The sequence below is a fragment of the Mastacembelus armatus genome, chromosome 2, assembly GCF_900324485.2.
Source record: "Mastacembelus armatus chromosome 2, fMasArm1.2, whole genome shotgun sequence".
Classification (NCBI taxonomy): Eukaryota; Metazoa; Chordata; class Actinopteri; order Synbranchiformes; family Mastacembelidae; genus Mastacembelus; species Mastacembelus armatus.
In genome coordinates, this window is record NC_046634.1 from 3,469,798 (window position 1) to 3,485,239 (window position 15,442).

The 15,442-nt window shown below is 43.5% G+C and overlaps 1 protein-coding gene across 1 annotated transcript; it reads left to right on the forward strand.

The window, feature by feature from the left end:
* Positions 1-610: 610 nt before the first annotated feature.
* On the forward strand, positions 611-14,245 carry LOC113127365 (transmembrane protein 47-like). Its single transcript, XM_026301849.2, has 3 exons — positions 611-1,000; positions 10,571-10,711; positions 14,067-14,245. Exons 1-3 carry the CDS (start codon positions 772-774, stop codon positions 14,243-14,245), a joined length of 549 nt encoding a protein of 182 aa, XP_026157634.1. The 5' UTR covers positions 611-771.
* The last annotated feature ends 1,197 nt before the right edge of the window (positions 14,246-15,442 follow it).

Here is a 15,442-nt window from a genome sequence, read left to right on the forward strand (position 1 = left end):
GGAGGATTCCACAGTACAACAAAGAGCATATGAGAACTACACTTCAAATATGCCACATCAATTTATTCGATAAGTTGGTCTTGTTATTACAAGTTGTTTCTGCTGCCACCAAGTGGCCATTAATGTTACTGCACGTTTCAATGACAATTATTGGCGATTGATTTACTGATTATAGACTATAGATTATAGTTACTCGGCATACTGACTGGCTAATCTTTCTGTGCTGCAGTTTACTAACTTCGGTTCAATCATGTTCCACTTGTTGGTAATTCGGTCGTGTTGTGAATTTCTTAGTTTATCTCATGTTGACTTTTTTCAGTCTGAACAAAACTGTAAAAATAAGAACATCAATAAAAAAAAAATCCAGTTCTCTTTAAAACAAACCTAAAGTTTGCCGTGTTTGCTTAGTGAGTTTTTTTTATTATTACTTATTATTTTGTTTAGATCTGCCAGAGGAATTTGGCCCCTGTTAAACGTGTTTTTTCCTTCCTTCTGTCTCTCTAGGACCCTGTAGCACCTGCTGATCCCTCGGAGCCTTGACGTCAGCGCTGTAAACGGTAGGAGATCTCCGGTGCGAGGCGGCAGCGGTGCCCACAGACGGAGCGTCCGCCCAGCGTGCACCCCAGGCGGCACTAGCGGCAGTGCTCGGCTAAGAGTCCCTCACCGGACTTTCGCAGACATCCACGCACCGTGAAGACGAGATACATCAACACGCACGCACGTCGCCATCGTCCCCGGGTTTTGAACCCTCTTTGCCTCTCCAGCCTCGCAATGTCCTCTGCTGTCACCGAGACGGAGGAGTCGGCGCGCAGCTCCCCGCTGACACCGCTGAAGCTGGTGGGGCTGGTGTGCGTCTTCCTTGCGCTCTGCCTGGATGTGGGAGCCGTGATGAGCCCGGCGTGGGTGACTGCCGAAGACCACTACTACCTGTCCCTGTGGGAGTCCTGCTGGAAGCCGGCGAGCACCGAGAGCTGGCAGTGTAGCAGCACGCTGGGCTCAGGTGAGGAGAGGGGGGAAGTCACAATGAGCTTATTAAGACCATAACAGCCGCGCCATGCATCCTGTCCCGTGCGCACCGGACATCCTCAGTATAGTTAGAGGGGATTTACCTGTTTTTTATATAGACCTACGAGAAGAAGACTTGTGATTGACAAGTAGTGATGCTCGAGCTGATGATGATGATGATGGATGTTTCCTCACCTCTAGAAGGTCATTCCTAGAGGAATCCATGTCATAGACCTTTCTATGAAACTGTCCTGCTCTGCTTCCATCCAAACAAAACGAAGCATCATCCTGTCAGTCCCCCTCAACTTGTGACTTCACTGGGATCTCCACATTAATTACTGTGGAGGTGATATTATGGGATTTATCCCAGCGCTTCAAACAAATTTACACTTGATTTTAGGCCGTTTGAACTCGGAGTATGAAGAGAAAATGCTTCATAAATAAAATGTAAGGTTGATGTAATTCATTATACCTGCACCACAGGCTTCTGTTGCCAAAAACAGCCTTTTGAATTCATTATCCCCACTCCTCCGCTCCTCGCTTCCTACTCCAAAAGCTGCAGACATGTGACATTTTGAAGACACAAACGTGTAGCAAATACTAACCCTGATGTTAATGCGTGTAGTCTCTCACTGTAATAGGTCCTTTGGAGAGGGAGATGTGGAGGAATGGAGAGAATGAACAGAGGCATAGCTGGTCACAGGGAAGTGAACTGTAAAGGATAAAAGCTGAAAATTAATGTTGGTAATTGATTGATTGTTAGTGTAATATTTTATGCTCTGGGCTGTTGTCTGAAACAAAACAAGTCATTGTTAATATACCAACATGACCATTTTTCAAAAAAGAGGGAGATTATATGTAAGACAGAAATAAAGTTAGATGCACCCTAAATTTCAATATGAAATTTTATTTTTCCATGTATGTAATTACTTACATGTATGAAAAAACATCCCTGCATATCTTACAATGTCAGATAGTGGGTGATAGACATTTCCCCCATTTGTGAGTGCGTGATGTCATGTTCATATGCTTGAACATAGTCATGGGTCAGTCCTGGGAAAATAAGAGAAATCCTGCTCGTGAGCTACAGTACACTGCATTTTCAGCCTGTTTTGGCGACTTCATTATGATCACCATCTAGATCATTAACGCTGCGAAGTTGCTGCCACCTTCACTGTAAGACACATTAACGCTGCTGGGTGTTGCCACTTACCTGTGCATAATTCGTTCATTTTTCAAATCAGGAGAAGAAGGGTGGGGGGTAAAAGCTCAGGCTCACTGCTCATTCTGTCTCGCACTTCCTTTTTTTCCCCCCATTTTTTTTTGTTGTGTGTCTAGGAAACAGCCTTGTTGTTACACCCACCAGAGGTGTTGCCAGTTTGGGGCACAGGAGGCTGGGTTGATCTTGGATGTTGGATTGATTTTTATGAAAAAAAAAAAAGAAAAAGATATGAGCTTCACTTTAATTGAAGCAAAAGTGGCTTTATTTATCACCACTGTGACGCTGGGAGGTGGGTGGTGCTGATTACACATGGGGGCCATTAAATACGAGTCTTTTAAAAGGTCTTTAAGCTGCCAGACACCACAACTGGCACCATATGTCTGCCCTTATTACTGTCCTTACTTTTACTGTCTCCTTGTCACACACACACTCGCTTCACACACATGCGCACACACACACACACACACTCGGGGTTGGCTGGATCATGACTGCGTGTGTGCATTTGTAGCAGATGCATAGTTTGCGTGTGTCTTCCTGTGAGTGTCTGTCAGAAAGGGAGCAATAGTGTGTGTATGTCAGCATGTAAATTGGTGTGTGACTATGTGTGTGTGTGTGTGTGCGCATGCGGGTGTGCCAGCAAGACTCCACCATGTTGAGCTGACCTGTTTCTGGACAGCCTCCTCTGAAGCTGAGCTGAATATTTCATGTCACACTCTGATTTCTCTGTTGTTGCATCTCTACACCTCCTCTGCTAGAACCTCAACATGCACACGCATCCACTGACACACTTTTTCAGCACAACTTTGAGCCATACCTTTTTTTTTTCTGTCCTCCTCACACACACATATGTATCCAGACTCCAGACCAGAACTGCCTAATTAGATGTCTTGGCACATCGGGTGTGTCGGTTTGAAAGTGTGTGAGCTTCAACAATGCACACACACACACGCGCACACACACACACACACACACACACACACACACACACACACACGCACGCACGCACGCACGCACACACACACACACACACACACACACACACACACACATACACACTGATCTAAAAAAAATTAATCACTCCCTGCTTGTGCCAGCACCTGAGACTGACCAAGCCACCCGTTACTGTTCATTTAGCTCATCCTTTTCATTCACTGAGAGGATTTACTTCTTGCTGTTGTGATAATGTGGCGATGAATTGATTGCTGTCTTTTCATTACCTCTGCTGTGGAAGACAGGGCTACTGCAGTGCAGCCCCTGCTGGAGTTGGCAGGTATTTGTTGGCTCATTCATGGGCATTTCAGCTATGGGATGCTTGAACCTGCTGGGCCACCATACAGCTCAAAAAGACAAATGAGGAAAGATAGAGATGGAGAGCTCACAGATAAAGTTACAGATAGCTTGTGTATCAGTGCTTTTTGAAACTGTTTGGTGATATAAGTCTTTTAAAACCTATTGTCCTGCTACAAACCAAGCTAAGCTTAGGTGTTGACTGTCAGATCAGAGCACTTAGCCCTGAACTTTCTACACCACCTAGTTTGTAAGACCAAATAGATCCCAAATGAAGACCGGTGCGGTGGTTTATTCAGTGATTGTGAGAAAACAGACAAGTAGGTACATACAGGAGCAGAAACAGCACAGGAAACAGGCATATGGCAAGAGCTGGAGTCGACAACATGAGCAGCATGAAAGAGGCAGCGAGCTGGCAGGGAGCAGGTGGAACGACAGGTTTAAATAATTGGGAAACTGAGAGAAGTGACTGGGGTCAGGTGACTGGAATGGGAGGGAAGGTCTAAGGGAATGAGGACTGACAACTGAGGAAAGCTCCATATAAATGCAGGGGCCTGAGGCAGTGAGTGTGGCTGACAGGGACAGAGGGACAGGCTGGGAAACATTAACAGGACTGAGGCGGGGATCGTGACAGCACTATATGGTAAATGGGGAGTGATTTCAAGCACAGTGCCAGTCACTGAGCAGTTACAGTAGTCTGTGTGGCACACAGAGCAATATATAGAGAAAATAAAACTGCGTTCATTTATTATTTATTTTATTTATATGTGTTGAGATGAGTAAGAGTTTGACTTGATGACAGAGGTAGATAAAAAGACAGAGGGTTGTCTGGGGATCATGAATGTCTTCTGTATAATCTGTATAATCCATCCAGTAGTTGTTGAGTTGCTGACTGACTGACACTGTTTCCTATCCAACAGTATGCCTAAAACCCTTCTACAACCACAATACATTTATAAGACAGGCAGCATTATTCTCCAACACATGATGAAATGAATGGGATAATGTTTATTAGTGGATTAATCAGGGGAAAAGGAGGCGAACGTCTCTCACTAGTCATTCATTAAGGCATCCACTGTAAAATAAGTGTCTGGCTCCCTGCCTGACAACACATTCTCTCTACTCATTACGTCCTCTCTAACAGGCCCACCCGCCAGGACCAGCCACCTCAGACCTGATGTGTCTTTGAGCACAGTGAAAACCTCTGTCAATGAAAGTAATTATTGTTATGCTTTAAAGTTCTATCATTAATGCGACGTGTGACAGATCAGAAATCGCTTTTGTCTAAATAAAGCCATAACAAAAGCAAGCAACGTTACTTATTTCCTGTCAGAAAATGCTGCAGGAGTCATGTCATTAGGTGAAATTTCATGGTGACAATAGTGCAGGAACCTCGGCAGCAGCAACAGACACCGAGGTCTTGGATTTGAATTCCTTTACTTTTGGGAAATAGGGAAATGTCTTCAAATGAAAACAGTCGCAGTGGGACTTATAGGAAGACATCAGGGGAATATCTACCTGTCAGACAGACAGTACAGTGTGTGCAGTCCTGTCAGGCTCAGCAGCAAATCACCTCCTTCATTCACCCCTCCTGTTCTTTCTTTTTTCTTTTCATTTTCTTTTCCCCTGTGCTCTTCATTTTTCTATTCCTTTGTTTTTTTGTTTATCTTTTTACAACTCAGATTTCTGTTTGTCATAGTGTTTCAGTCAGAAAATACACTGTCAGCTGCTTCACATACAACAAAAGCACAAGAAATAGCTGGGAACAAAAGACGTGAAATCGCTGCTGATAGGTTTGTCATTCACCTGACCTTGAGAGAAGATTTGTGTGGCTCACTGTTGGATCTAGTTACAGTTTGAGATACTTAACCCATCACGAAACACTAGGAGGCCATTTGTTTGTCCACTAGCATATTAGCTCATTTTTAATTCATTTAAATGGCGAACAATGTGCTCAACATGGGTTTGTAGATAGACTTAGTGGGAAGAAGTGTAGATATTGGCCTGTGTTGACCTACATTTACCAGTCTTTGTTGTCACAGATTTAACATCATTGGTGAAGACCTAAAAACCTCCATAAATGTTGCTTTCTCGCTCTCTGCCCTTCTCATCTTTCTCCATCGATCCGTTCGTTGCTTCTACACCCGGCCTTTTTCATCTACACTGTTAAATGAATTGTCTTTTTCTCAATTCTTAACCCTCCCCTCATTTTTCGTCTCCTTTTAGTTTGTTCCTCATTCCCTTTTTCTGCCTCTCATGCCTCTCTCCTCCCCGAAGGCGTCATTGTTACATTTCTAATGTTAATCATTTTCCCTTTGTAATTTCACCAGCCTCCTCCTCCACAGCCCTCTCCATCTCCAGCTTTCCATTTTCTCCAGGGTCAAAACTCTCTCCCTTTCCTTCTCCTCTTTCTTACTTCCTTCCTCTCCTCTGACTTCATCTGTCCTCACAGTGAGCCCCCAGAGATGCCCGTTCTATTTGTAGCAGCTGAATAAGGAATGGGAATGTGGCATTTAGATGTGCTGCAGCCAGACAGACGGACACACGCAGGAATATAATGGATGCAAATCAAGCTTTTATCAAACCATTTATAGCATCACCACAGCAGCGTGTATAAATCTGGACAACTATTCGAAATTATCTGTGAACACAAATTTGATTTCTAAAGCACAGGAGCCTCAGACCACTTAACAGCAAGCACCCCCTGAAAACATACTTTTGTGTCTGTTGTGAAATTCCTCATCACTGAGGTCAGTGGGATTTATTCTCTGGGGACCATAACTGTCACTAAATATATCATGGCAATCCATCCAGTAGTTGTTGAGATATTTCAGTAAGGAGCACAGTGGTGGGACTTTCAGGCTGTCTGACCGATAAACTAATACAGTCGTCCCTGCTGCTCCGCCGCAGACATGGCTAACAATGAAATGTTTGAACGCAGGTGAGAATTGCTAGTGGGTCTGAGTCTGATCCCCAGACTGGCTTTGTGATGTTTGTGTGTCGTGTGACACTGTTTTGGAGGTGCCATGCACTGCACAGGAACTCTCTGACTGGCAAAGAGGCACTGTGTCATGATTGCAATGTTAAAATGACAACAACAATGAACGTGTGTACTTTTACTTGTGACTGTTCTGCTGTGGATACAGGCACCCAGAGTACGACAGCGGCTAATCAGTGTGCGACAGCTCTGGGTGTGGCAGTGCAGTGCAGTAATCCTGTCACACGGCAAACAGGAGGTATCTGTGTGAGGGAGAAAGAGAAAGGAAGGTTCACAGCACAGCACAATGTTGGTTTTAGTGTGAGAAACATTTGCCAGCAGCAAGTTCCATACACCTCAGTGTGTATGTGTCTTTGTGAGTGAATGACGGAGCAAGGTTTAAACTTTCATATGTTAAAAAACAACATTACACTTAAGACGGGTCTGCTTGACTGATACTACATTAAGTGAATTGCGATCATGCCTAGTTCACATTAAATACAATTTATTTGTCAGTATCGTTATAAAAGTCACTGTCTATGCTATTAGCTTTAGTGTAATTCAGTCTGCCAACTTAGTTTTAGGTGCCGCAGCAACCCCTGGTCTCATTACCTCATTTTTAACGTGTATGAAAGAAGATACTGACATTGGACTGGGTGGTGCTATTGGAAATGGGCACCGTGCTGTTTAGATATATGTAAATATATGTAATTCTCAAATTACCTTCAGTGTTGATTTACACTGAAACATCTCAACAGCATGTAATGTGATGTATTCATACCTGAGGCTCAGTTTTCATCACTTTGGCTCTTCATCTAGTGCTATTGTCAGGTCCAAGTTTTAATGACTCTTACAACTAGCTGTTGTCAGTGCCTTTCAATAATCAGTTTGTGTGCCTCCGTAAATGTCACTACTGTTTATACCAAAACACATTTGGCACGGAGCAGCATGTCAGCAGGACAGGGAGGGCTAACTAGTTTCAGGGAAGTAAACCATATAAGAAAATTGGATTGCTCTTGATGATAGCAGAATCAATCATGTGGGCTATGCCCAGTGAATTTTAATCATTTTGAAAATACCCTGAGGTTACCTTAATGTCACCATGAGGTCACATTTTGAATTTGTCAAAACATCTTGTAAAAAAAACAACAACATTTAAACACCTAATAGATTCTTTAAACTTCAGTGTGATATGCAGTCGGTGGAGGACAGATGTTAATTGTTTTGCTGGACCCTGACCTTTTATCAGGTACCAGCCTGTGGTCAGAATGTTTTTTTGCTTTGACTCAGAGCACCTGACAGTGTGCTGTTTAGAAAAGCTGGTTTTGACTGGTAGAGGGTCTTTCTAAGTATAATATGAATGACTGACCACCTCAGCCTCATGAGTGTTTCAGCCCTCCGTCTCTGTCTCTTGTCCCATCCTTAATTCCACTCTTGCATATCTTGTGCATTGACTATACAGGGCAACTCCTCAGGGGAGATCAGTCAAAGGCTCAAAACAGAAATAGTATCAGCAGCATCATTCAAAGTGAAAATAAGCTGCTTTCACCTTTGCCACACAAGATGCTGTTGATTGCACCATGTAGCCATCTTTTTACTCATTTTTCTGCTCTCTATCACTCCCTTTCTTCTGTCCTCCCTACTTTCTCCTCTCTCTCATCTTTAATTTGCTCCTCTTCCTCTTCTCTGCCTCCCGCTGTACATCTGCAACTCATCTTTCACCTCATTCGCCATCTTCCCCCCTCCCTCGAAATCTCTCATCTTTCCTTATCTCGCTCCACCACCGTCCATCTTTCATAAGCTTTTTTACCACACTAGAGCAGTACATTTAGACTTCGCTTGTATTTACACAACTGAAATAGCTGTAAAATAAAAAAATAAAAACTTAAATTGCTCTGCAGCATGCCGTTGATGCCAGCTACGGCGCATTGACTTTGAATTTAGACTGACAGCTTCATTTCTCTGTCAGATGCGGTTCACTGATATTTTACCCAGAACTTGTCGTTTGAAGTCGGTCTTTTAAGAGCTACTGTACGTTCTGAAGGTGGAATTTTATTTATGTATTTTGTAAAGTTGCACTCTGGTTCAGTGGTATTGTACAGAAATAGGTTTTACAGCAGCTTATATGAGCGCGGCCAATCTGACAGCATCACATCAGATCAGAGTGTGGAGGCAGACAGGTGGAGGAAAAGGTTAGAGACAGATTAGATGAGAAGGTATGTGTGCTGTTGTAACTTATGTTGCACTGAGTTGCACCATTCACTTATTTTCACTATTTAGACTATAAATGTATTTGTATTATTTATAGAAACAAAAGACATAAGTGAGATTACTGTTAGATCTCACCTTTAAGGTGTGTTCACACAGCAAGTGGAGAGAATTTAAACACAAATCTGACTGCTGGAACATTTGTGCAGTCTTGTGTTTTCCTGCCAGAACCAGTCAGTTAGCTGTAAGCTTGCTAGAGAAGTCCTCTGTGTGTGTGTGTGTGTGTGTGTGTGTGTGTGTGTGTGTGTGTGTGTGTGTGTGTGTGTGTGTGTGTGTGTGTGTGTGTGTGTGTGTGTGTGTGTGTGTGAGAGAGAGAGAGAGAGAGAGAATGACAGCTCAGCTGAGCCTCTGACTGTTTGCCGGACTCATCAGGAACTCTTTCTTCCTGTTATTTCCCTCCAGTGTCTCTCCATTTCCGTCTCTGTACATTTGTAAAGTAATCTATAGATAGACAGATATAGTGTTTTTGTGTGTGCCCATTTATCTGTGTAAGTGCATGTGTGTGTGCTATTTTAGTGTGTATCAAGTCACTGTGCTCCCCATATATAAATGTGGACAGATTTTTGATAACATGCCAGCAAAGCTTTTCAGCCGAGGCTTTTTGTCGGCTCAGGTATACTAAGTGCTCTCTCTCTCTCTTCATTACTTTCACTCAGCGCTGCTCTGTCCCCGGCCCCTCCATGCTATCCTCTCCTCCTATTCCTCCCCCCCTCTTTCTGTACCTTCACCACCCTCTTCTCCTCCTTTTGACGTGTCTTTTCATGCTGCCCTCTCCCTGTCCTTGTAACATTATGCCGGTGCCACTCCACTTGCGTGTCTTTTATCACCCTCTCTAAGATACTCATCGTGTCGTCTCTACCAAACCTCTTTTCATCTCACTTTAACTCATCTCTCCCTTTGTTCCTCAGTCCTCTTTGTTTTTTGCAGGTCTACATACTTGTGTTGCTCCTTTACTCTTCTATTTCTTCTTTTTCCTTTCCCGCCTCTCTTCCTTCCATCCTTCCCCAATCCCCCATTGTTTCTGTTTTCCTTCCCTTGTCTTCCCTTCTTCCTCTCTTCAGTCTGTCTTTTGGCCCCCTTTCTTTCCCTGTCTGACCTTCCTCCCTGGATCTTGTCTTTGCTCTGTTGTACCCCTTGATCCCATCCTGCCTCAGTCTTCCTCCTCCTTCCAACCTTCTGTATCTTTTTTTGCTTTTCAGTATATTTTTATTATTTCAGACTTTTTTGCTCCTTTCATCCCTTTTTTCCCTCCTTCTGCTTCGACTCCTCTGTCCGTCCATTCCTGAGCTTCATCCTTACAATCCATTCTCTGTGTAACCTTTTATTTTTCCTCATCCCCTTCTTTCTTCATTCCACCCTTGCTGTCCTTCCTTTCTCACTTTTTCAGTGTCTTCAGTGTTTTATTCCTGTTCTCACTGGATTTATTTTTTTTAACATTTACCATCCCGTTCCTCATCATCATCATTCCTTTGTTCCTCTGTTTCCTCCTTGTTTCTCCTTCTTTCTTCATTCTTCTGTTTCCATCCAGTATTTACTGGTTTCCTTTATTTTTAATGGCTTTTTCTTTTGTGTCGTTTTTCCTCTACCCTCCTCCTACTATCAACATACTTGATGGAGGGAACCAATCCCACATGACCCTGGGCGTGAGGCGGGGCACACTTTGCACACCTGAACATCAATCTTCTCTTTATGCAACTATTTTTCAAATGTTACTTTCTGGTCACATTTTTCTTTCTACACTTCACCACTTTTTTGTCCACCTTTCTTCCTCACCCTTTCTCCTTCACCTCCCTCTCTCTTTGCCTTCTCAGACTGGCAGGTTGCTACGCTGGCCCTGTTGCTAGGGGGTGGAGCCTTGGTGTTGATGTCATTCCTGGTTGCTCTGGTTGCCGTGTGCATCGGCACGAGACGGCGATTCTATGCACCTGTCGCCTTCATGCTGTTCGCTGCAGGTCAGTGCACATACACACACACCCAAACTGCAGTTCATACACAAACACCACCGGGTTGAAGGCCAGACACTCATTATATGCTAAAATACACACACCTAATGACACACATTCACACAATAAGATTACTTAATTAGGCAATTTGGACAAGGTAAATGGAAGGTTGCAGGGTAATCATGTTGAAAACTGACATGCATTTAAATGATAATCGTTACTTACTGATTAAATAGCTGCACAGACTGCACACACACACACACACACACACACACACACACACACACACACCCTCACATTCACACTCAAACACACACTTAATACCATCCCTCAAACTCATTTAGAGAAAATCCTATTTTTATGATTCGGGCCCAGCAGGGTCAGAGCGGAGCGTCACGCCTGTCCATTTAATTTCCCCAGTCAGCCCCAATCTCGAGTAGGACAACTCTCAAGTTTCCACATTTTCCCCATTCTCACCTCCTGGAATAATTGGAAATTTTCATGTTTTTAGGCGTGAAATGTTTCATTTTGCAGAGCTGTCATACTGTGCAAACCACAGCAGTGAGGTGCTGCATTAAAGTGGAAATCGCCTTAACTTGAAAGGGATGGTGCAGAGATTTAGAGAAGCTGTGTGATTTCTCCTGAACTGGAAGTCTTGTTATTCTGAAGAAGTATGAAGAATGAAATGCATAAAAAGACTAGAAGTAAACATCCTTACTATATCTGGATTGACATTTTACTTTTCATTCAAATAGTGTAATTTTGCATCCTGTAGTGAACTGTAGAAGCTCAAAGCGAAGCAAACAGGCACTGTGACATTTACAGCTGGAATACATGGAGAGTTGCCAAGTAGTGAGTGCCACATTGTCTAGATGTATTTTTCCACACTGTAAATTTCATCTCAAAGTTTTCATTAATTATAAGCTCATTCTTCTAATTCAGCCGCCACAGACAAATCGTGTTCGAGCTTTAGATTTTAATAAGAGCTGTAAAATATTCATGCTTTATTGGCCCACTCTGGGACCAAACACTGTGCTGTGTTTGCCATTTTCTTTTGAATTGTCTTTGACTCTGGAAGAGCACTGGTTTAAGGATTACCTTATTTTTTCACTTGTCATTAGAGGCACATGCAGCAGAATTTTACAGTGCAGCTTGACAGCAGATGAAAGTCTTGTTTTTGCTGACCTACAACCTGCTGCAGTGATTTATCTGAGGGGGTGGAAGCACACCATGGCATCGCTTCTGGCATCACTGATGGGGTCAGATGTGTAACTTCACTCAGAGCAGTAAAACATTTCTTCTCAGTCTGGCGCTAAAGTATCAAAATGCACAGTGGGATTTGTTTTTAACTCCTCTTTAAGCATTTATGTACACTGACTCATGTTTTGGGGTTTTTAACAAAGAGCTATGTATGAAAAAGGAGCGGGATCCTTTGATAACCGACTACTTTCACCAAAAATTCTGCTTTTGCTATTTCATGTTTCTTTATTAAATTATGTATTTCATCTGATTTCAATGTGAGAATTCATGCGTTGCAAGTTCATTTATAATCAGAAGCCAGGAGGTAATATCAGCTGAGATGTCACAGTAGCCCGTGTCAGAAGCAATTTTTCTCGAGTGTTCCGACACTCAATAGCTTCCTTCTTCACACCGTGTCTTTTATTTACTACTTTCATCTGTTAGAGGAGCCAATTTTCAAGACTTGATGAATTGAAAAATCTCCTGCGTCTCCTCTGACTGTGAAAACGTGCTCCCTGCAGTGGTACGAGACAGCACAGCACATCCGCTTAAGGTGTCTTCACATTACAAGCTTTTATTGTGTATGTGTTAGTTGCAGCGGCTCTGCCTGGTTGTCCATGGAGTGGAGCAGGAGTGTGTCAGAAGTTTAAATTAGTTGACCTTTGACCTCAGCTCTGATGACCTTTGTGGGTGCTGTTCATTTTTTTTGGCCACTGCTTTGACTGGAAGCGGACAATAGTACACTGATGCTACTTTTCAGTGGCATTGTCTCGTTTTTCTTTCAGAAAAACCTGAAAGGTGCTACAGACCCTCAGTGAAAGACTTGTTCTTCACACCATATCTGTGATTTTGTACTGTAATGCAGGAAAGTGACCGTGTGTTCAGATGAATTCTCTTTGAAGAAATACTGATTGATGTATGCTCCTTTGTTGTGCTGCCATCCATCGCTCACCCCTCCTGCTTTTTTACTTTTTAAATCTACCTCTTGGCCCACTTTCCCCTCTTCCCCTACCCCTGTCCTCCCTTCACGACCCCTCGTCCCTCCATCTCTTCCCAAACTAGACCCATTACTCCAAGTCAGATCCTTTTTCTGTATCTCCTTCCTCCATCTTTATTCTCCCATCTCTCCTGTGGTTTCTCCAGTTCCCTCTCCTTTCCTCCTGCCTGATCAGGTTTGATTTATTTTGTTTTGCCAAAATGTGTTAAATGAACCAAACGGGGCTAAATGACCCTCCCTCCCACCCTCTCTTCTCACCCCAGTCGGTGATCGTTTCTGCTGTTTTTCGAGCGTTTCTGTTTTGTATGTGGCTGATAAGAATGTAAGTGACTAAATCCCATGAAGTCAAACTGATTAAACCTACAGGAGGTTAATTTCACATCAGCTGGCACCCACGCTGGTAAAAGCATTGCTGTCGGCAGAGAGTACAAATAAATATGTCTGTGTCTGATTCTAATATTGTAATAGTTCAGTGCAGTTTGTAGGAGTTAGTACTAATCATAGTTAGCCAAGTTGTGAAGAGGAGCAGTTGATCAGAGGAGGTGAAAGTGTGACATTAATCTGTTGCTGTTTGCAAACAACCTGCTCCGCAGTTGTTGTTGGAATGTGTCCTTCTTAGTCTGGGGACCATCCGTCTGTAGAGACAGGAAGTGTCCTCTCAGTTAAAGCATGTGTGCACTTATAAAAAGTGCATCATCATCATCATCGTCATGGAGAAATAGCAACATCGAGGGAAGTCTCCTTTAACTTACACCTTCAGGTAGAAGTATCCTTCGAAACATTTCAAACCTCTGAGAGACTCAGGCTACACTGTGCTGTTCAGTTTGGTATTTTAGTGATGAGAGGGACTAACAGCCCGTGTTTATGAATGAGGTGCTGAGCTGCACCTTAAAGACCCTGGGAGTGTTCTCATCTGGTAAATGTTTCTCAGGGCATTCAGTACACATGTCAATGTCAATGCTGTGTGTGTAAAACCTTCTTGATTAAGTCTATACCACTAAAATATCCTCTTCATGCCCACAGTCATCATATTAGTGTTTTTTTCTGCAGCTTTCTTTGAAGAAATTATACTGATAAATGACTGATGATGATGATGATTATTATTTACCCTGTGCATCCTTCTTCCAGTTGTCCTCCAGGCCTGCAGCTTGGTCCTCTACCCCATCAAGTTTATTGAGAGCATCAACCTGCGGATCTATCACGAGTTCAACTGGGGATATGGCCTGGCCTGGGGGGGGACCATCTTTTCCTTTGGTGGTGGAATCCTCTATTGCCTCAACCCCAAGAACTACGAGGAGTACTATTAGCCCTGATTCAAGCTGGAAACTCTAAAGTTTCACACCGGGAGAGGGTTTCAAGGGTTTGGGGAGGGAGTTTCTGGGTGGGGAGGGTGGGTGATCATTGTTAAAGCAACACTGAGGCAGTAACTGTTGGAACAAGCTTCAACCTGGAGGCCAGAATATTCCTTTTAATGCCTCAGTCTCTGAAGACTGAAAAGATTGATGGGTGGGTGAACTGGCAACCGTAATGTCAGCTGGCCCATCCTGGGGAGGGGATGGGGTAGGGGTCTTACTGGTTTCTTTCCAGACACTGGCAACCACTTGTAATCTACACTGCAAGAACTACTTAACCCAGCCCACTGAGCTGTTACAGCAAACAGGATGTCTGACTGGGAGGCTTTTACGCACGCATGCACATGCAAAAAGGAACATGTTTCTTCACCTGTAAGCATCAAATCCTTGCACTGGACATCTTCAGAAACTGAATTCCTAGTCTCCTGCTACACCATTGATTCATCATCAGTGCTTACATAGTAGTTATTGCATTTTTTTCCCAGAGGGACCTGAAGCTCTTAATTTGTTAGGATGTGGAATAGGATCAGATGCAGTAACTGTGTTTCATAACTTTTCATAAGACAGATAGATTCCTCTTGAGGGGGAGGTAAGAGGGTGGAAAAAAATAGACACCCGATCAATATTCTCTTATCGACCCACTTGTCTGTTACTGTGGCAACCCACAGGCTGTGCACATGCAGCTGTCGTGATTGATTAGCCATGGTTTGGAGGTGTGAGACAGCCTGCACTCAGCTGCCTCCAAAGGTCTACTAGATTTCGATTGCCTGTCGGGCTGCGTTTCTCCGCACTGTGACATTCAACGCATCATCCTTCGCCAGGCCCAGTTCATCTGCTTCCTGTTTTTGGTGTCCGCTACACACAACACAGACAGATGCAGCCTCTCAGTGGCCATGTTTACATGCACTGTGTTGTGTTGTGTTTACAGGCACAACAATGGTCCACTGCCACTCTAAACGTGTATGAGAGCAAAGGAACAGTCCACAGTGAACATATCAACGTTTTGAACAACTCTCCCACCTGGATTTTACTGAGCAGCCAGAACAAATGGGTGGGGATTAACACAGTGTAGCTGGCAGTCGATGAAGGTGTAAATAGCAGCTCCCAGGTTTGTGAAGCAGTCTGATCTTGTTTCTGGTTGTGTTTCTATGA

What these genes read in the sequence shown, in the direction of transcription:
- LOC113127365 (XM_026301849.2), top strand. Translation starts at nt 772, where the DNA reads ATGTCCTCTGCTGTCACCGAGACGGAGGAGTCGGCGCGCAGCTCCCCG. An exon ending in TAGCAGCACGCTGGGCTCAG is followed by an intron (nt 1,001 to 10,570) that starts GTGAGGAGAGGG and finishes TTGCCTTCTCAG; the next exon opens with ACTGGCAGGTTGCTACGCTG. An exon ending in CTTCATGCTGTTCGCTGCAG is followed by an intron (nt 10,712 to 14,066) that starts GTCAGTGCACAT and finishes TCCTTCTTCCAG; the next exon opens with TTGTCCTCCAGGCCTGCAGC.